Source organism: Erinaceus europaeus, chromosome 15, assembly GCF_950295315.1.
Source record: "Erinaceus europaeus chromosome 15, mEriEur2.1, whole genome shotgun sequence".
Classification (NCBI taxonomy): domain Eukaryota; kingdom Metazoa; phylum Chordata; class Mammalia; order Eulipotyphla; family Erinaceidae; genus Erinaceus; species Erinaceus europaeus.
In genome coordinates this window covers 73,582,378-73,603,309 of record NC_080176.1, presented here as the reverse complement: position 1 = coordinate 73,603,309, position 20,932 = coordinate 73,582,378, and the positions used below count along the sequence as shown (strand labels likewise).

Below are 20,932 nucleotides of genomic sequence, written 5' to 3'. Positions count from 1 at the left end.
AGTGTATTTTTAAAGATGACTATCAGCTTGGTACTGACTCTCGGGTTCCCCCAAACTTGCTCAAACCCGGCCATTCTGCTGCTTTGGTCTAGTTTTCAGATCCAGACAGTGAAGACCAAGGCAGAGTGCCTTCTCTGCCTGCCCGTCACTTTGTTCCGCAAAGAGGGTCCTGGCTGACCAGGCAGCTGGAAAAGCCCCCTCCTCCCCCCACCCCCATGGGGGGCATATCCGTTGGAAACTGGAAGACTTTCTACAGGTGCATGTTAGGACTTGCTAATCATACCACAGAAACAAAAACGCAGTGGTGAGAAGTTAGAACAAGATGGCTAATGCAGAATGGCATACCTTCATGGCCCCAGAGAGGGGAGGATGTTCTCTGAGGAGAGGGCTATCAGTTGTGCTGTGTTCACACCACTGAATGTGAAGAAGAACCTTTCTTGGAGGCAAGCCCACAGAGAAGCTATAGAGTTGCTAAGTGGCAGGTAGGGGAAGATCCCATTTTGCTCTGTGTGAGCATCTGCGAGGCTCCCTGTCAGAGAGGAAGGCTGGGAGGGTCTACCTCCGTGAGGCTGGGCCAGAAGGACAGACATGGAGGAGATGGAATTGGAAAAGTGGCAGATTCCTGACACTTGCAAATCGGGCGGAAGATCTAGAACGGGCTGACTTGCTGTGGCCAAAGGATGGCCAGACAGACAGAAAGTCTGGGAGCAGGTAAAACACTCAGGTATTATTACTACCCAGAGTTTAAAAAACAAAACAAACAAACTCGTATTTTGTATTCTTTGTGGGAAGGGGAAGGGATGTGCCTATGTCAGAAGAAAGGTCAGCCAATGAGGTTCACATGGGATCTCAATCAGATGGATCACTTTGTCTTGCCATGGGAGTCTGGGACTCTCACAATTCAGTTTATCCTGTCATATAATATCATCAGCTATCACAATGCTCCAGTAACTAAAGAGTAAGGCAAAAATGGAAGACAGAGGACTGGCACCAGCACTAAATTCTATCAGTATCACTCTGTGAGATAAGTGCATCTGTCTTACAGTTCTACTCTCAAAGAAACTGACTGCATGGTAGGGGATAAGCTAGTTCATTGAGAATCTCTTCAGTCTGACCAGAGACTGAGCCTGGTCTACCCAACATGGCATTTTCTAGATTCTTTCCCCTCTCTTTTCTTTTCTCTCTCCCTTCCATCCTTCCTCCCTTTCTTCCTTCCTTTTTTCCTTTCTTACCAGAGCACTGCACAGCTCTGGCTTATGGTGGTAGCGGTAGGGATTAAACCTGGGCCTTCAGAGCCTCAGGCAAGAGAGTCTCCTTGTATAACCATTATACTATCTACCCCCTGCCTCCAACATGGATTTTTCTCACAATTCAATACCTTAAACAGGGTGGGTATTTGCTATTGGCCAAATTGATTCCTTTATGTGCCATGCTGGGCAATAAATGATGACATTGTAACTACACTGCTCCTTTAAGTCATCAACATCAAGAAAAGGCAACTGTATATACAAATAAAAACCTGCTCGAGGGATTAGCAGTAATAACAAGCATAACAAAGATGGGGCGACAAGGTCAACTCTTGAAGTAACAGAAGCAGCTCGGAGCATGAACTATATAAGCGAGCTGCAGTACAGGACTCAAATAGCAAACAGGCAATTAGAACTGTAAAATCCAATTACTCACAAACACAGCTACTTGAAGTGATTTAAAATGAGTAATAAGTCTAACAGGTATTTGGTTCCGAGAAACACGCCCCCCTTTAAACTTTTAAATTATATGCCTCTTTTGTCCATCCCCAATGCTATGAAAAGTTGTTCTTTCCTGGGCTCAGATCCCTGGCAGCAGAATTCTGTCACAGGCCTATGCTGCAACAGAACACGAAGCCCAGAGCTTCCAGTGTGAAACGGAAATGTGTAAGGAAAGCTGTGGGCAGAGAGAGAATCCATATGTACAATTACATGCAATTCCTGTGGCTTCCTCAACCCTCCTCCAGCCAAATCACTCTACTCAAGTCACTGCAACAAGCAGGAAGTGCTCACCAGGAGTAGAAACACGAAAAGGCCAAGTATCTTCTCAAAATGGTCTAACGAAATGCTCTTCAACAAAGCTTAACCATGGTCCTGTTAAAACTACTGAGGACCAGAGAGGGGCTAGGAAATAGCTCACCCAATAGAAGACCCACTCTACCACACACAAGGACCAGGGTTTGGGCCTCCAGTCACCAAACAGGAGCACCACACAGGGGAAGCCTCACGAATGGTGGAACAGTACTGTGGTGTCTTTCCTCTGTCTTTCTGCCTCTCATATTCTAATTAAACAAAAGCAAACAGGCTGGGTGATGGCATACCTGGTTGAGCATACATGTTGTCACATGCAAGGACCTGGGTTCAAGTCCCTGCTCCCCACATGCAGGGAAGAAGCTTCACAAGCAGAGAAGCATTGCTGCAGGAGTCTCTTTCTCTCTCCTCTATCTCCTCCTCCCCTCTCAATTTCTCTCTTTCCCCTCAAGTAAAACAGAAAAGAAAAAAAAAAGGCAAACAAGAAAAACAGTCTTCCAGGACTATTAGTAGTAGAATCTGTACGCCACGTGCGCTTAACCCGCTGCGCTACCGCCGACTCCCTGTAGTAGAATCTTTAAGGCATGAAGCCCTAGTGAAGATTGGCAGCAAAAGTAATCAATAAATCAATAATCAAACTACATTCTCAGCCCTTTTGAACAATAGGACATTTAAAATAAGAAACGGGGACAATTCTGTAGCTCCAAGAAGCTGATCTTCTTTTTCTTCTCCTAAAGAACATACTAGCCACTAATACAACATTAAAACCGACCCACAGTCTAGTCAGGAATGTCTCATCAAGGACGTCATTACCGTTGGCTCCTCACCACCTGTGACAGTTGATGAACGCGCTCTCCTAGCCGGGGCGCTGGGCTGTCAAATGATAATTCATATCAGTGAAACGTACTTCTGGAGCCCACCCACGGCCAATTGAATCAGAGGTCCCTACAGCTGTAACCTAGCGAAGCAGGTGGCAGTGAATCAGAGCTCTGGAAAGCCACCACTGATAACCAGAAGCCAAGGAGGAGTGGGGTCTTCCTCACCCTGCCCACCAATGGTTTGGGGGTGCAGCCTTGAAGTGGACAGATGACTTCAAGGATGTGTGATGTCTTATAGACAAAAATGGAAAACCACCATGGCCTGGCCTACATTTTTAAAATAATTAGCAAATTCTTCTATCCACCAAATTCAAAATTGAGGTAATCGGCCACTGGCAATCAGTGAGTCTATAGCTTCAGGGAGTACAAGGAAGAGGGAGGAGTCATCAGTTTCCAGGCAAAAAGTGAATTCTTTGGCCAAAAATAAACCAGCAAAATAATCACCGTTGATTTTGCAAAGGAAAGAAAGCACCACTGATTTGCAAAGGAAATCACCAAATCAATAGGTTGGGGGAGGATCACCCCCGCACCCCCTCAAAGCTGATTGCTCTAGTTTAGGAAGGAGGCCTGAACTGCAACCATGCCAGAAAGGGACAGTCTTGCTAAGCAACTTATCAACCGGCTCCTTCCATGTGAACCACAGTTGACTCCCTTGCTTTTTATCCATGTGACGAGTGCACTCATCAATTCACTTCCTGAGCTATTCATGAGAGACTAAAACCTAGACACACCTGTCCCTCGAACTGCAGCAAAAATAAACGCCGAAGGGAAGGCACTGGCTACAAAAACTGCAGGTGCACTCGCCTCCCCAACCCACCTCCGTTTGAAGTTCATACATCATCAAGAAAGAGTGCTAAAAAGGACTGAAGGATTTGTAGCAATAGCAAAAAAAAAAGTGGTCTAGGTCAAACCACAAGTAGAATATGATAAGATCACACAGGTTTCTTCTTCAAAAGAAGAAACCAAATTCCCATACAACTTCTGATCCTTCTGTTTGCTTTTAACGTGTACAACAAACACCTCCCAAGGCAATTCCGGTCCCATCTGAAGATTCATAATTCCTGTTTGTCTTTTGTCATTTGACCTTCCTACACTTTTCCATTTGCTGCTGGACATGAACCCAGTGGGAGCTGGGAGCCAATCTTTAGAGCTGCCATTAAAAAAGGAAGGCCGGAGGGCCGAGGAGGTTAGGAGTTCAGGCTATTAGTGATGAGAAGGGTGCTTATTGCCCACCCAGAAGAGCTTTTCCTGTTTCAAAGGATTCAGTATATTCTTCAGAGCATGGGAGCACAGCTTTAATGACTAAATGAGTTTTTCCCCCCCAAAGTAATTACTAATACATGTATACTACTTTTTGTTGAAAAATTTAGGTCAAATGAGCACATCAGGATTGGTGTCCATCTGGGTAGGAAGTGAATACAAGGAAGTTCTGGTTATTTTAGAGACTTTGGTGCCAACTAACCTACTTGGAAATTAATTTTCCTTGGTGTGGGGGGGGGTCAAATGTGCTAGGACACTGTCTCATTTACGTGCTCACTGGATTTACACAGGAAAAACTCTTTCTCTGCAGCCCATGTGATTTCCAGTAGAAGCCCAGGAGCCAGAGCTGGCTGGGTAGGGAGGAGCGTGGGTTACCGGTGGGAGATGAGCCTGTTCTGCGACGGCGTCGGTGACACTGCAGGACCTCAACCGCGACGAGGGCTCCCGCTGCTGGAGGGGAGAGGAGAGGACAGGAGGGCTCAGAACACAAGTCTCACCGGATCAGACAAAACACAGCATTTGACCTGACCTGCCACTCTCTACACCAGAAGGCAAATCAATGCCACACACCATCTTTCTAGTCGGTCGTCTTCTGCTTTGATGTTCAGCGTTTTAAGCAGAAAGAGATTTTGATTAGACCTTCGCTCAAAATGAGAAGAGGAGGCCAGAACATGAAAGGAGAGCCAACACACCACCACAGCACTCCAGGACTGTTTTACAAAGGGTCACAGAGATAGCTCACCTGGCAGGACACGTCTGACCCTTGACCCTACCACCACAGGCAGGTGCCACTGGCACAAGGGGGGGGGGTCCTGGTGCTGTGATGTCTCTCCTTCTCTCTGTCTCTCTCAGACTTGCACTTGGGTTCTGCTTTGGGATATAAGTCCCAAGTAAAAATGCCAATGCAATATTAACAGAGAAACAAGTACGCTGTGTGCTTACTGAACACAAAATACTAACACCACCGACAAACCATCAGCTGGCTTCTGTGTCCAGAGGACCTCATGCATCATCTTGTGCTCATTTGGAAGGACCAGGTATGGAGTTAATGTCATAAAGAATAGGATTGGGGGGGGGTAGATTGTATAATGGTTATGCAAACAGACTCTCATGCCTGAGGCTTCATCAAGTCCCAGGTTCAATCCCCTGCACTACCATAAGCCAGAACTGAGTAGTGCTCTGATAAAAAGACCTGGGCAAGGCTGGTCAGTGGACAAGGACCACTGTGAACAAGGACCCAGGTTCGAGCCCCCCAGTCCCCTTCTGCAGAGAGAGGAAGCTTCATAAGTGGTGAAGCAGGGCTATGGGTGTCTCGCTCCTCTCAATTTCTCTCTGTCTCTATCCAATAATAAATAAAAACTAATAAATATTAAAAAAAAAAAGAACAGGATTGGGAGGGAGAGGAAAAATTGTAGTGTGCAAAAGCACAATGTCCATTTCTCTCAATCTGCGAGGTTTAAACAAGTCTAACAGAGCCACACAGCAGGTCACATGTCCAAACTCAGGGAGGGATTGGACAGCAACTGGTCCTTCCTTGGGCCAAGTGTATATGGTATTTACTCCCCTGCTACGAGAAGTCAAACATAAGGGCAATGGGACTTTGTGGTGGTGATTACTGAAATCTCTCTACAATGATGCCTGGGAAGATTCATTCTTCTAGGGGAGGACACACCCTGTCTTCGGAAATACTGTGATCCTGACTGGCTACACTGGAGAAGGGCCCTGCATTCCCCACCCCATGGCACTCTTGAAGACTGCGGTCATCAGATAACATTGACACTGACTGACTCTTGGATTTCATAAGGTATTTTATGCAGAAGCTGCCCATCTGTATGGAAAAAAAAAATCAGTAGTGATGTCAACGAAGTATCACTGTGGAGTAAAATGATGGTTTTTTCACTCAGCAGACGGAAGGTATACAATTGCTGTGCTTCTTGCTTTCTCTGAGAGGGTCTAGCTAGGTGGTTTTATTGTGCTGTATGTTTCCATAACTGAGTTACCACTTCCAGCCTCCCATCTGTATAAACTCACCTCCTCTGTCCCTTTAGTACTGAAGTTTCCTCTGTGTGGTATCTCTCTTTAGGAACAGAACTCAGAATTTTCATATAAAGCCAGATCAATGGAATCATCAATATTAACTCACACACTAGGGGCCAACTGGATCTTCTCAAATGAAAAACATCCTAATTGCCGGAGTAATGATTTTGCTGATACACTGTCTGCAGTCTGCCTAGTATTCACATCTGACATGGTGGGAAGAATGACTATTTCTCTTGAAGTTCATTTTCTATGGCCTGACTCCTATACTTCTTAAAGCTCAATTTCTTTTCTTTTGTTTTTAACATTTAAAAATTTTTTTAAACTTAAAAAAAATCTTTATCTAGTTATTGGATAGAGACAGCCAGAAATCGAAAGAGGATGGGGTGATAGGACGGAAAAGAGACAGAGAGACACCTGCAGCCCTGCTTCACCACTTGCAAAGCTTTCCCTTGCAGGTGGGGGCCGGGGGATTGAAGCTGGGTCCTCGTGCACTGTAACACCTGTGCTCAACCAGGTGCACCACCACTGGTCTCTCTTTTTTTTTCAATTAAAAAAAATATTATCTTTATTATTTATTGGCTAGAAACAGTCAGAAATCGAGAGGGAAGGGGGAAATAGGGAGAGAGACAGACACCTGCAGCCCTGCTTCACCACTTGCAAAGCTTTCCCCCTGCAGGTGGAGACCGGGGGCTCGAACGTGGATCCTTGTACACTAATAACATGTGCGCTCAAGCAGGTGTGCCACCACCCGGCCCCTTTAAATTTTTTTATTATCTTTATTTATTGGATAGAAACAGCCAGAAATCAAAAGGAAAGGAAGAGATAGACATAGAGAAGGAAAGAGAGACACCTGCAGCCCTGCTTCACCACTCACAAAGCTTTTCCCTCTGCAGGTAGATACGGGGGTTTGAACCTGGGTCCTTGCTCATTGTAACTTGTGCACTCAACCAGGTGTACCATCACCCAAGCCCCTTAAAATTCAATTTTTGGTGAGACCCTGAGACAACAATTGTCCTCAATTTTACCCACTTGCTCATTGTAACTTGTGCACTCAACCAGGTGCACCATCACCCAGGCCCCTTAAAATTCAATTTTTGGTGAGACCCTAAGACAACAATTGCCCTCAATTTTACCCACAAGCACAACTTTGAACTGTCAGTCAGTGATTTTTCTGTTTCTCTCTGGGGTTCAGCTTCCTCTGAAGCTTCTCAAGAGTTTCCCTGGTGGCTGAGAAATTCCAGTTCAATGCTACCTTAATAGCAGCAGCAGCATTTCACAGCCTTTCTCTAGCATTTGTACACTGGTACTTAAGACACATTTTTCTCATTTGCATCCTCATGCTATTTTAGCTTGGCCACTAAAGTAGTACACTCCTATCTGTGACATGAGAAAGACAAGAGTGTGTCCAGTACAATTCAAGAGGCCTGACAAGGAGCCCAGCAGCTCCGATGCCCCAGTGCAAAATACCACCCTTTGTGATGCATGTGCTACTTAGAAGCCTTGGCTGAGAGGACAAATTCTATAAGGTCAAAGCTAATGATCCTAGAAGTTGAGGACCCTTATTTCCTTGTATCCCTTGTAAAACCAGAAAGAGTCTCCTCTGGTTGGACTAATTTCCACCCCGTCTTGTTGCTGCCAGGAAATTTTGGAAAATGACAGGTGCAGCTAAGGGCTGAAAGACCTCTGGTCATTATCTGTAACAAGAGTCTCTTAAAACATAACTGAAAAAATGCTAAGACCTTTGTCTGACTCCTTAGTCAAACAAGACTGCTACTTACAATCAAAGACCCAAACTGCTCCCCATTGGAGTCTGGGGTGATCTGGAGTCTTCTGCTCAGCTCCTCTGACAGCTCCTGAGGGCTGGTCCGGGATACAGGGGAGGCTGGCGGAGGAGGCAGCGCCAGGCTGAGGGACTCGCTGGTGATATTCACTTCTTCCGAAATGGTCTCCCAAGGCTAAGAAGGAACAGCCCGAAAGGGGAAGGGGTGGTGATGATGGGAACGGGGGAGCTTGTCATCACCTCCCCAACACAAGCATCCAACAACAGCCACTTTGATGGCCATAATTAATGTTTACTGGGCATGTAGGAGTCACAAAACCTGAGTGACAAATGACTACATCCTCAATTAACAGAGGAGGAAGCTGGAACACAGAGAGTAACCTGCCCAGGCTAAACAGAGCTCCTGGAAGTGGCAGGGCCAGGACTTGAACCAAAGAAGTCAGGTGACACTCTTTAGAACCAGCTGATAGCACTTCCCTGTGGTGTGACTTGACTTACCTTGCCACACTTATTAGCATGGTTTAAAAATATTCTCAAGAGCCAGGGAGATATGCCACGGTTGTACATAGAACTCTTCCATATGAAAGGCCCCAGGTTAACTTAACCACGAGTGTCACCAATAGCTGAGAGGTACATATGCTTATACACACACACAGTTTTTAAAAAAGGTATTTAACATCTTGAAACAGGGTCCGATTTTTTTGATAAAAAGAAAAAAGATATGCATGGCTGAATGTTCACAATAAGGCAAAGGTGTCACGAGCTAAACTCTGCATAAAGTTACTTGCAGTGAACTTTTTAAGGCATCTTTCATTTTTGCTTTCCAACTTCTGATCACTACAACATTTTGTGAATGATATTCCTGTTATACTACCAAAGGGAGTGGGGAGGGAAAGGAAGGACTTCATATAACCAGACTGAATTAAGGCTCCATGGAAATGATCAACACATCTGTTCTATTCACCCAAATCTGTATTATGTTATTTATTGATTTATTTATTTTTGGTTAACAAAACTCTCCCACCAAATCTAAACTACTCAATAAAAACTTGTGTCTGGCACTGCAGCAAGTTGAAGGACTCAGTAGCTCAACTGAGTGGCCTAATGGACCCAATCTTTATTCTGTACTGGGTGAGTTTGGGAGTGGGGGTGGGAAGGGAGACTGGTGGAGCGAGAGTGGAAGGGAGAGAGACACTAAGGTACTGCTCCACCACCCATACTGTTCATGGTGCTCCCGTGTGGTGCCAAGGACTGTTAGCCAGAGCCTCAAGAAAGTAAGTCACATGCTCTATCCCCACCTGCAGGACCTGAAAAGTGAAAGTATCTTAAAGTTTGGAAACCCCTTGCTGAACTAATTAGTAGTCAAGGGTCATTTATTACCTAGGAGGCTTTTTGGACAGTACCTACCGAGAAGAGCAATAATGACATCAGGTCAAGTTGGAGGACAGGGAAAAAGGGTGGTGGGGTCATACCTCGGGGCCATCCCCCCCCTCAGAGGGCTCTGGCTCCAGGTCCTCACTGATGTGTCTGCGGGAACGGAAGCGCCTGTGTGCGGCCTCCTGGTTGATCTGCCGGATGTTACTGTCAGACTCCGAGGACACATCCCTGGAGGGGCGGGTGGAGAAGACACAAAAGATGAGAGAACAAGTGGAGAACTGATCTTCAACACTCTCAGGCCCAGCCAGGGCCTCACATCCACAAGACAGCCCTCTTGCAGGTAACACACATTAACCTATCACCACTAGGGATGACAAAGAATGCTTCCACCTTCTCTTGGTCAAAGTACAGTGTTAGGTCTACTGCATCAAAGGGAACAGGGTCTCTTGGGGAAACGCTTTAAAATATCCTTTCAAAGGAAGGGAAATCAAAGTTCTCTGTGTAGCTGCTCCAGTAACAAGTCAGGTCTCTCTGAGGAGAGGTGACAGGACACACACACACACACACACACACACACACACACACACACACACACACACACACACACACACACACCCCTAGTCCGTCACGATCCTACTAGAACCCGAGCAATGGCAAGCACCACATGAGTACAACAGGACAAACTCTAAGCAAGAATAGAGAGCAAATACTTCTCATCCAACATGGACTTTTCCCACTGCTGTGGTTTTCACTGTGGCAGAATCTGAGAAGCGCGACATTGTATTTCTCCCCCATTAGGCTACTTTCCACAGTTCAAACAAACTGCCTCCCCAATCAAGTGGGCTTTGAAGTACACTGTGCATTCATACTCTTAGTTTCCAGGTCACGTTAGAACTCTCCTAATTCAGGATGGGAAAGCGCTGACTCAATCTTGCAAACTTTTGCAGCAAATTACAGTCACTCAGCCCTTCTGGAGAAAGAGTACTTGGAGGCTTTTGGAGTGGAGGTTTAAATGTCAAAATGTTTTCCAGAGAAAAAAAATCTTATAGGCTCTTCTGAGACCATGGTCGGTTAACAAGAAATGAGGCCACAAATTAATAATTCAAAGTAGCTGAAAACCCAATATTAGACTATTATGGTATTAATCCATGACCCTTTTGATAGATTATTCCCAAAATACAGGTTTTAAAGCCACTCTCATACAGTCTCTAACTCATATTTCTTTTTTATACCAAAAAGAAATCCACTGAACAGCTGCAATGGTAAATCATTTACAATTATCCCTGGAGAGGGCAAATAAGTTGGTGACTCTCTACAGTTTCTGAGGCAGTTTAAATATTTCCACTGGGCGGGGGTAGATAGCATATTGGTTATGCAAAGAGTCTCTTATGCCTGAGGCTCCAAAGTTCCAGATTCAAGCCCTGCACCACCATAAGCCAGAGCTGAGCAGTGCTCTGGTGAAAAAAAAAATTTTTTTTTTCCATCAACCATCCTTACATTGCCAACTGTACTGGTAAAAGAGATAGCTTAAACAGTAACTTCTACTTAATTCAAATGCAAATAATAACTATTAAAAATCTGAAAATGATGTTTCACTTTATCTGGCACAATACTTCTGAAGCCTAATACGAAACAGAAATCCTGGGAATGACAGTGTTTTGCAGAAAACTGAAAAATTTTACTCCTGTACCAAAAACTGGATTTACTGTCAGCAATTAATCCCCACAATAAAAAAATGAATCTAGGTAATTATCAATGAAGGCGAACATTTTCATTACTAGAACACTGCTCAGCTCTGGCTTATGGTAGTTTGGAGAACTGAACCAGGGAATCTCAAAGCCTCAGGCATGAGAGGTTGTTTTTTTCTATCACCATCATGCTATCTCCCTCACCCAAAGGTGACAATTGTCCAGTGTGCACTTAGCCACTGATGTACCTTTCCTTTGTGAAATGCTAGCAGTCACATCTCTACAGAAGTCACAGGACGCTTTGGTCCCCACTGAGTACTATGGTTCCCAGGGAGCTCTGTGCCTTTCAGCCAAGGCAGCTAGTGATGCTTTACTTAGTGTATTGCTACTAAGAACCTGTCAAACACTACATGCAGTCACGTTTAAGGTGGGCCTGCTTACCACAGACAGCTGGAGCACTCAAAGGGCTATCAGTAGTTTTAACAGTGGTGGCACTAACCAAGGGGTGATAGTAGTGCTAAAATAAAAACGAGGGGTCGGGTGGTAGTGCAGTGGGTTAAATGCATGTGGTGTGAAGTGCAAGGACGGGCGTAAGGATCCCGGTTTGAGCCCTGTGGGGGAATCGCTTCACAAGTGGTCAAGCAGGTCTGCAGGTGTCTCTCTCTCTCTCTTTCTCTCTCTCTATCTCTCTGTCTTCCCCTCCTCGCTCCATTTCTCTCTGTCCTATCCAACAACGACAACATCCATAACAACAAAAATAAAGGGCAACAAAAGGGAAAATAAAAAATAAAAAATAATAAAAATGAAAGAACCAATGAAATTGGGGGTCAAGCGGTAGTGTAGTGGGGTAAGCACACATGGTATGAAGCACAAGGACTGGCACGAGGATCCCAGTTCGAGACCCTGGCTTCCCACTTGCATGGGGGTTGCTTCACAGGTCTGCATGTGTCTGTCTTTCTCTCCCCCTCTCCATCTTCCCCTCCTCTCTCGATTTCTTTCTGTCTTAACAAAAACAACATCAATAACAACAACAACAATAACCACAACAATGATAAAACAACAAGGGCAACAAAAGGGGAAAAAAAACATAGCCTCCAGGAACAGTGGAACTACCCCCTCCCTTTAACTAGCAATAAATCTGGAGGCTAACAAACAAAAACCAATGAAATCATTTCCATTTATATGTTCATGGGGAAAAAAAAGACAAGAAAAAATTTGATCTCATCCAGATGTTCAGATAATTGTGTTGTCACAGGGACAGTGAGCTGATGTCCACACTGGCCCAAGTCCAAAGCTGACCAAGTATGCTTGATACGTACCAGAACCCAACAGAGGTCTTGGGAACAACTGGCTATTGATTACTCTGGAGCCTTTATGCTTTATCTCTACATGAGGCCAAACGTAGACCCAACTACTTGGCTTCCTTCCCCAACCACAGTCTTCTGCAGAATATTGTGTAATTTCTAAAGCTAAGAGGGTTGTGGCATCACCCCCTCCACACTGCTAAAGTCAGTGGATTAAAAGCCATCACTAGCAAGTCTCTTTCAGAGTCTGGATTAAAGAGAAATTTAATTCACCCGGTAACACTGGCTTTTATTATCTCCTGAAACTTATTTAACTCACTGATAATTACCTCCTTGTCCTGGCTGCTGGGGAGCTTAAGATGTCTAGGCTAATCTTTCTTTCTTTCTTTCTTTCTTTCTTTCTTTCTTTCTTTCTTTGAATATCTTTGTGTTACATCTTATTGTACCTTATTAGTTTTAGAACTTGTTATATAACTATCATTTAAAAAAATAAAATGCATGAGAAAACTTTTTTTTTTCAATAGCAGTTGAGGCTCAGAGTGTTTATGTGCTATCACTAAACCAAAAATTGCCCGATGCACAAAACAATAATCAGTTCATTGCACCCCTGAGGCTGGTGAAGGATAAGGATAAATAGTAATTACTAATTTGGAGTCTGAAACCTTCCCATATGTTTATAATTATATAAGGGGAGGTGATAAATACCCCCCCAAAAGGGCAAAATATATATATTTTTTCTGAAATGGTTTCTAAGTCAAATAATTAAAAGGAGTTAAAAGAGAGGGGGGGAACTGCAGGGCCGATTTGCTTGCTGTTTTTTATTCTGGGTGAATCAGGAAGAAAGGAAGCCCAGGAAGAAGGATGTGATATAGCCATCATAAATAAGATGCAATTCAACAAATAAATGTTTTTTGAATCTGCATAAAGAACAAAAAGTAAAAAAAAGTTCAAAGTAAATCAGCATGTCATCTGAAATCTGAAATAGCTGAACATGATACCAAGGCTACAGCCTTTTCTTTATTAAAGTCAACTCTGCCAGGCTCCTACGCCTTTTAACTAAACGAATGCGAGTCCCTTTGCACTACACAACCACATGCTCCCACGGATGGGAGGCTGACTGACTCCCCCCCATACTTGCCCCCAGGGGCTGCCATGTTGGGACTTCACCCAGTGAGTGAGGGCCGCTTCCCCATCATAGTCTCACGTCATCTCGCAGATACTCACATCAGGCTCGGTCGATGCCATTGGGTGGTGCGGTTGTTGTGGTTGACATAGTAGGTGCGGCCTAAATTGTCCACTTTTTCTTCCCAGCCCGGGGGCAGAGGCGGGGGAGGGAGCTCCTCCTGGTGCTGAGAAGCCGAGTCATTGGAGTCCACAACCTCCCAGCCATGCTGTGGAATGAGAGCAGAAGGGATAGCTTTTCAGACGAGAGGAAGACAAGTGCAGGAATCCCATAGTATCAAGTTCTCCTACTTGCGGGTCTATACTACCCCCTCCTTTTAACTGGTGAAAGCACTACTGCACTCAGGTGTAATGTATGGCATGCTTACTGCAGCAGTTTTACCACAGCCACGGACTGCCAACAACCCAGGTGCCTTCCACCCATAAGAAGAAGAAGCTGTGCTGTCTTCATAATGGAAGACTACTCAGTTATCAAGAGAGCTGAAATCCTACCATTTGTAACAACTCGGGTGGACCTGAAGAGCTCAGTGAAATAAGCCAGACAAAGACAAACACGGCATGAGTTCACTCATAAGCAATAGTGAAAAGGAACAAGAAAGAATGAAAAAGACCCTCTCCTCAGCTTGCAGGTTTAGATGTAAATGGACTGCTGCCTCTCCCTGGTCTGTGGGCTTCCAACCCCCTCCTTTTACACAAATGAAAATACCCAGAATTCCTTTGCACAGGGACACACACAGAATAAACCTACAAGGCTGCTCACAGGAGACGCCTGAAAACCTTTGGACCAGAAAGGAAAAGGACTCTGGAAGAGACAGGTTTGGGATGGGGTATCCCTGCCTCCACTTGCTGTAATGTCTGGTTTTTACTTTTTAAAAAATTTTATTTATTTAATGGGGGGGAGGGGACAGAAGCAGAGAGATATACAAAGAGAGACCAGAGCACTCCTCAGCTCTGGTTTCTGGTGGTGCTGGGGACTGAACCTGGGACCTTAGAGCCTCAGGCATGTTACATCTTTTGTATAATCATTATGCTGTCTTCCTAGTCCTGTTTCTTTCTTCTTTCTTTCTTTCTCTTTTTCTTTTTACTGCGTGCGAATGAGGCTATGGGCCACCAGGATGAACCCAGAAAGGCCAGTATTTTGGTTCTATTTCAATAATGAAGCCAAACAGGTAAATTAAAGAAAACAGTAAACTTAACTTGTGGACAGTAAGACCAGTGAATGGTTACCACAAGGGTGGGGACATAAATCAGGACAAATGGAACATATGTGTTGGTTTTCAACGATGCACACCTGAAGGCTATTCAGATGCCATTTGATATATATCACCTATAGTTAAAGAATCCTAGAAAGCCCACAGAATATTTTCAGCCATGGTCAACGAATTGCACTGCTTTTGCAAATGACTCTGGTGCATGAAGCAACAGGGTGTTGGAGCAGAATGATCTGTCCCGTTACTAAAGTGGCATTTTACGCCGTTCCTATTTCATGTTGGCTATTTTGTCCCTAAAGCCACAGGAAGTTTACACAGACCACGTTACTGTTAGGGGGCTGGCTCCCTAGGGAAAGACTCTCCTGGAGGAAGGACATAAGTAGCCTCTGCCTCTGCAACCTGCAGGTTGCCAGGAAGAGGGGCCAATGCCAAGGTGTCTACCTCTTGTACTGGGACCTCCCTTTCCACCTGACTGCTGAGTCCGTAAAAAGCAGATGTGTTCATCTGGAGACAATGGCTAAAGTTAATCCCCTCGGGGTTCTCTCTCTTAGGGGTCTACATGCCTTTAAAGTGTGTACTTTCTTCTCTTTTCTAACCCTGCTTTGTTTCAATAAACATTATTCTCCCTGAAACATGGTCGCCTCTCATCTAGAACCCTACCAGGGGAGCTTGCAGGGGACTTCTATTCCCTTTGCCCTGTTCCCTCCTGCTCCCCATAACATTGTGACGATCTTCTTTCTAATTTCCAGCATAAAGTGCAAGGGAGCCCAGAAGATCAGCCCCACTGTATAGGTGGTGGGCACCCAGGCCGTTTCTGGGAGGAGGTAAAAGTCCCACTGTATGTACTGGGCCATCACAGGAACGAGAAGAGTGGATACTGCTGCTTCCTATTCCAGAAACACGCCCCCCCCCCCCCCACACACACACACACCAGCTCCTGCCATGGTAAACAGCCTCTCTGGTACCAGCATTAAGAGTTCCACTTTGCAACGCATACTTGACTCATTAAGTCTTTCTTCCTAACATCCCCTAGTGAAGTCACTGGAAAATTGAATAATTCGCTGGTTACTGCACTTGGAAGGCCAGGAGAGTGTCAAACAAACAAACAAACAAAATTCCTTGGACTTGAGATGAAAATCTGTTTGGGAACTTGGACTGGAGTTGGTGGATTGCACCAAAGTAAAAGACTCTGGGTTGGGAAGGGAGGGTTTAGGTCCTGGAACATGATGGCAGAGGGGGACCTAGTGGGGGTTGCACTGTTATGTGGAAAACTGGGAAATGTGATGCATGTACAAACTATTGTGTTTTACTGTCGACTGTAAACCATTAATCCCCCAATAAAGAAATTATTACAATAACCTTGGGTCTATACTCCCAGAGGTTTAAAGAATAGGAAAGCTATCAGTGAAGGTGATGGGATACAGATTTCTGGTGATGGGAACTGTACCCCTCTTATCCTATGGTTTAGTCAATGTTTCCTTTTTATAAATAAAAAATAAAAAAAAGAAATAAAAAAAAAATCTGCTCAGGAGGGCGTATGAAATCTTGGCATTCATGGTCATCTAACATCCACTTCCTCGCTCTTCCAGAGAGAGATGAGAGCTCTCAGATGAAATACTGCCTGGAAACGGGGACCTCCGAGCTCGGTTCACTTTGCCCAAGCACATTCACATGGCACGTACATATAACAGCTGCAAACAGATGTGCAAATGAACCACACAGAGGCTTGCTTCAAGGGCATTTACCATGAGAATCCCACCTAACAGAACAGTACCCACCAGATCGAGTGTGGAGAAGACTCAACAGGAAGTCAGGGTATGTGACTAGAACATTAAAAGCCAGTGGGGGTCGGGGAGGAGAGAAAGTTCCTCTGGATAATTAAACCCAAATGGGATTCCCACAGCACAGTTTTCCCAATGCATGCTATCACCCGCAGGCTGAATGAGCAAGGGAGACTTGGAAAAGATTTTCTGGATCATTTCATTCTGTTGAAGCCACTCCAAGGGCTAAAAGGAATTTCCAAAGAGTGGAGAGCCCAACGTCAATATGAGAATGAAATATGTGAGGAGAATCTTCCATTGGGGTGGGGCTACTAAGAAAAATAATGAAATCTGGTACAGTGTGTGCTATGCTGGGTGTGCTATCTCTTGGCTCCTAAGATTTGGGTATGGCATTTAAAGCTTGTTACCTATTTATTTACTTATTTATATTATGTGGAGACAGAGAGGCAGGTAGGCAGAGTGAGAGAGGGAAGAGAGAGAAAGGGGGGGAAAGAGGGAGAGAGTGAGAGAGATAGAGAGATAGAGAGAGAGAGAGAGAGAGAGAGAGAGAGAGAGGGAGAGAGGGAGGTGAAGAAAGAGACCACAGGAGCAAAGCTACCTTCTATGAAGTAGAGGCTGGGCTTGAACCTGGGCAGTGCATATGCAAGATAGCACATTATCCAAGGGAGATATCTCACCAGCCCAGAACAGGATATTTATAAAGTGAAATCTTCTTGGTTCTGAGTGTGGTAGCAGAAAATGGTAAGTTGAACTTGTTCTGTTTTGTTTTTACTCACATACATGGGTGAATTATCAAAGATGCAGATTTTAAAAAATTATTTATTTATTTATTTATTATTGGACAGGGACAGAGAGAAATTGAAAAGGGAGGGGAGGTAGATAGGGAGAAAGACAAAGAGACACCTGCAGCCCTGCCTCACCACTCGTGAAGCTTTTCCCCTGCAGGTGAGGACCAGGAGCTTGAACCTGGGTGCTTGCGCACTGTAGGGTGTGTGCTCAGCCAGGTGTGCCACTGCCTGGCCCCCTCAAAGAGGCAGATTCATGAGCACAGGAAAGCTTTTTCATACTTAAGTATGACAAACTGAGATTTTTTTTTTTAATTTGATTTTTTTGACCAGAATACCACTCAGATGTGGTGTAGGTTTGATACACTTTTCTTTTCTTGAAACATCTTATTCCAGGAGGTGGGCGGTAGCGCAGCAGGTTAAGCGCATGTGGTATGAAGTACAAGGACCGGCATAGGATCCCAGTTCCCCACCTGCAGGGCAGTCACTTCACAAGCGGTGAAGCAGGTCTGCAGGTGTCTATCTTTCTTTCCCCCTCTCGGTCTTTCCCTCCTCTCTCCATTTCTCTCTGTCCTATCTAACAATGATGACATCAATAACAACAACAACAACAATAATAAGTACAACAATAAAAAACAAGAGCAACAAAAGGTAAAATAAATAAAAATAAAAAAATTCAAAAACATCTTATTGCATTTATTTTTTTCTATCATTTTGGATAGAGATAGAAATTGAGAGGTAAGGGGACATAGAAGGAGAGAGAAAAGGAGTTGGGCGGTAGTGTAGCGGGTTAAGCGCAGGTGGTGCAAAGCGCAAGGACAGGCGAAAGGATCCCGGTTTGAGCCCCCAGCTCCCCACCTGCAGGGGAGTCACTTCACAGGCGGTGAAGCAGGTCTGCAGGTGTCTATCTTTCTCTCCCCCATCTGTTTTCCCCTCCTCTCTCCATTTCTCTCTGTCCTATCCAACAATGATGATAGCAACAACAACAACAAAAATAACTACAACAATAAAAAACAACAAGGGCAACAAAAGGGAATAAATAAATAAATAAATAAATATTTTTTTAAAAAGGAGAGAGAAAGAAAAGATACCCATGGTACTGTTTTCAGCGCTCCCCCTGCAGGTGGGGGACAGGGGCTGGAAGTCTGGTGCTTGTGTATTATAATATATGAACTCTGCCAGGTGCCACCACCAGGTCACCCACTGTTATTTGAATTACAAACGAAATTACACACAGAGATGCATTTTGCAGAGTCAAGGCTCAGGCACGCATGCTTTCACTGACCACTTTTTCCATTCAAATAGAGAAACCAAGAGAGACATCACAGTGCCAGAGCTTCCTCCGGTACCATAGTGTCTCTTACAGAGTGTCAGGGCTTGACCTGGGCCACATGCCTGGCAAGGCAACACCCAGCCAGGTGAGCTGTCTCCCTGGCCCTTGAAAGGAAACTACAGAGATGACAGTAAGCAAGGAAGAGGCCAGGCCTGACGCTGAGTGGCTCACCTCCATGTCGTCCCTCTGCTCGCCACTGTCGTCATCCTGACCTCCGTTTTTGGGCATGTAGGCCATTTTCAGTCGCAAGAATCCCTTCACGCGAGATTTATGACTGTAGCACACAAGCAGATAGGTTCAAAAGATTTGATTCAGTTACAGCTTTCATACATTTGATTTTGTTTAAAAAAAAAGATTTAATATTGATATTTACTTACGTATTTATTTTGGATAGGGACATAGAGAAATTGAGAGGGGAAAGGTGAGCTGGAAAGGGAGAGAGGAAAAGAGACACCAACAGCCCTGCTTCACCACTCATGAAGCTCCCCCCTTACAGGTATGGACCAGGGGCTTGAACCCAGGTCCTTGCACACCTTAATGTGTGCACTCTACCAGGTGTGCCGCCACCTGACCCTCAATTTTATTTATTAATTAATGAGAGAGAGAGAGAATGAGAACTAGAGTATCACTCTGGCACATGCAATGCCGCAGATTGAACTCAGGTCCTCATACTTGAGTTCAACTCTTTATTGTGCCACTCTTGGGTTACTATTATTTATTTTTTCTTTAATTTATGCATTCTTATTTATTTACTTATTTATATTTTTGAGAGAGATGTAGAGAGAGAAGGACTCAGTGAGAAACACCAGAGCACTGCTCAGCTCTGGCTTATGGTGGTGCAGGGGATTGAATCTGGGACTTGTGAGCCTCAGGCATGAGTTTGTCTACATAACCATTATGCTATCTACCCCCGCCCTAATTTATGCATTTTTAAATATTTGACAAGACAGAGAGAAATTGAGAGAGAAGGGAAAGACAGAGAGGGTGAGAGAAAGAGAGACACCTATATATCTGATTCACCATTCATGAAGCTTCCCTCCTGCAGAAAGGAGCAGGGGGCTTGAACCTGGTAACATGTGTGTTTAGCTGGGTGAACCACTGCCTGGCTCCCTTTTTTCTTTTAAAGACAAATAGTAAAAGAAGTTGCAATCCTCCTCAGAGAAAACTGCTAGCCAGAGCACACACCAAGCAAGCCTTACCTTCTTGGTCTGAGGAGAAAATCCTTAAATGTGTAGGGTCGCTCCATGGTTGGATCTTCTGTCTGTGAGAAGAGAAAGTAGGGTTAGTCTCAGAGCTCCTGGAAGCTATGTGTTTGAGAAACAGCTGAATGGACTGTAGAAAATACACGTTTCCGCTTTGGGCCAGGGTGAGTGTTCCACAGCTGGTTCCTCAACCAGATCCTGAGAGGACACAGGACTCTACTGCCTCAAGATCCACTAGGTGGCGCTATTCAACATCTGCCTTCAGGAGCCAAACCCAGAGTCAGACAAATGACAAAATTATAGGTGGCACTGCCAAGGGTAATTTCTAACTGCTGGGTGCAGGCCTCCATCTCATACTGCTGATTAACTCGGAGAACCAGGGGTCACTGGGGCCTGCTTCTCCTGGAGCATTCGAGGAAGCAAAAAGTGGAGTGAGTGAGGATGCATGCCAGATCTCATCCGTGGGGGTAACTTCACTCTACTTTTACCGCTAAGACCTCCTGTTGTTCACCTAAGATAATGGAGAGGTTGCCTCCTCTGCAGATACCAGCCTGGTAACACCGTCCGCCAGTCTCTACTGCAGCTTATGCCGTCACGTGACAAAGGCCGCTGTGGTTATCTACTCGTGAACGCAACCCGCATTCACTGTACATTCAGAGCACTGCTCAGTTCTGGCTTGTGGTGATGCTGGGGATTGAACCTGGGACCTCAGAGCCTCAGGCATGAAAGCCTTTTGCCCCCATGCAAGGATTATTAATATCAAAGGGAGGTATACTGTATACATTTGGCATTGAAGGCTTATCTGCTTATGTCATTCCTACTTATATGTTAAAATTCTGGTAGTTTGTTAAGCTGCTTATAATTAGCTGAAAATCCCTTCCTCTAGCCTCAAGGCCGAACACAATCTGTCTTCACCCTCGCCGTGAACCGGTCTCTCCAGTTGCCTCTTACTCCCACCGACCTGACCTCACCTTCTTGTTGTGGACCTCACACATCTGTTCCTGCCCTCGCAGGTCCTTCTGCTGTGATGTCCTCCTCACAGGTGGCTGTGGCA

General features: G+C 44.9%; 1 protein-coding gene across 1 annotated transcript in view; it reads right to left on the bottom strand.

The window, feature by feature from the left end:
• Positions 1–20,932, bottom strand: part of LOC103118814 (NEDD4 like E3 ubiquitin protein ligase) — a 149,310-nt gene that overhangs the window by 48,363 nt on the left and 80,015 nt on the right. The window contains exons 3-9 of the mRNA XM_060172335.1: positions 19,876–19,937; positions 18,848–18,950; positions 13,609–13,775; positions 9,488–9,620; positions 8,014–8,190; positions 4,571–4,645; positions 2,871–2,930 (exon numbers count right to left, since the gene is read on the bottom strand). Coding sequence (XP_060028318.1) covers positions 2,871–2,930; positions 4,571–4,645; positions 8,014–8,190; positions 9,488–9,620; positions 13,609–13,775; positions 18,848–18,950; positions 19,876–19,937 — 777 coding nt within the window. The remainder of the gene's footprint in view (positions 1–2,870; positions 2,931–4,570; positions 4,646–8,013; positions 8,191–9,487; positions 9,621–13,608; positions 13,776–18,847; positions 18,951–19,875; positions 19,938–20,932) is intronic.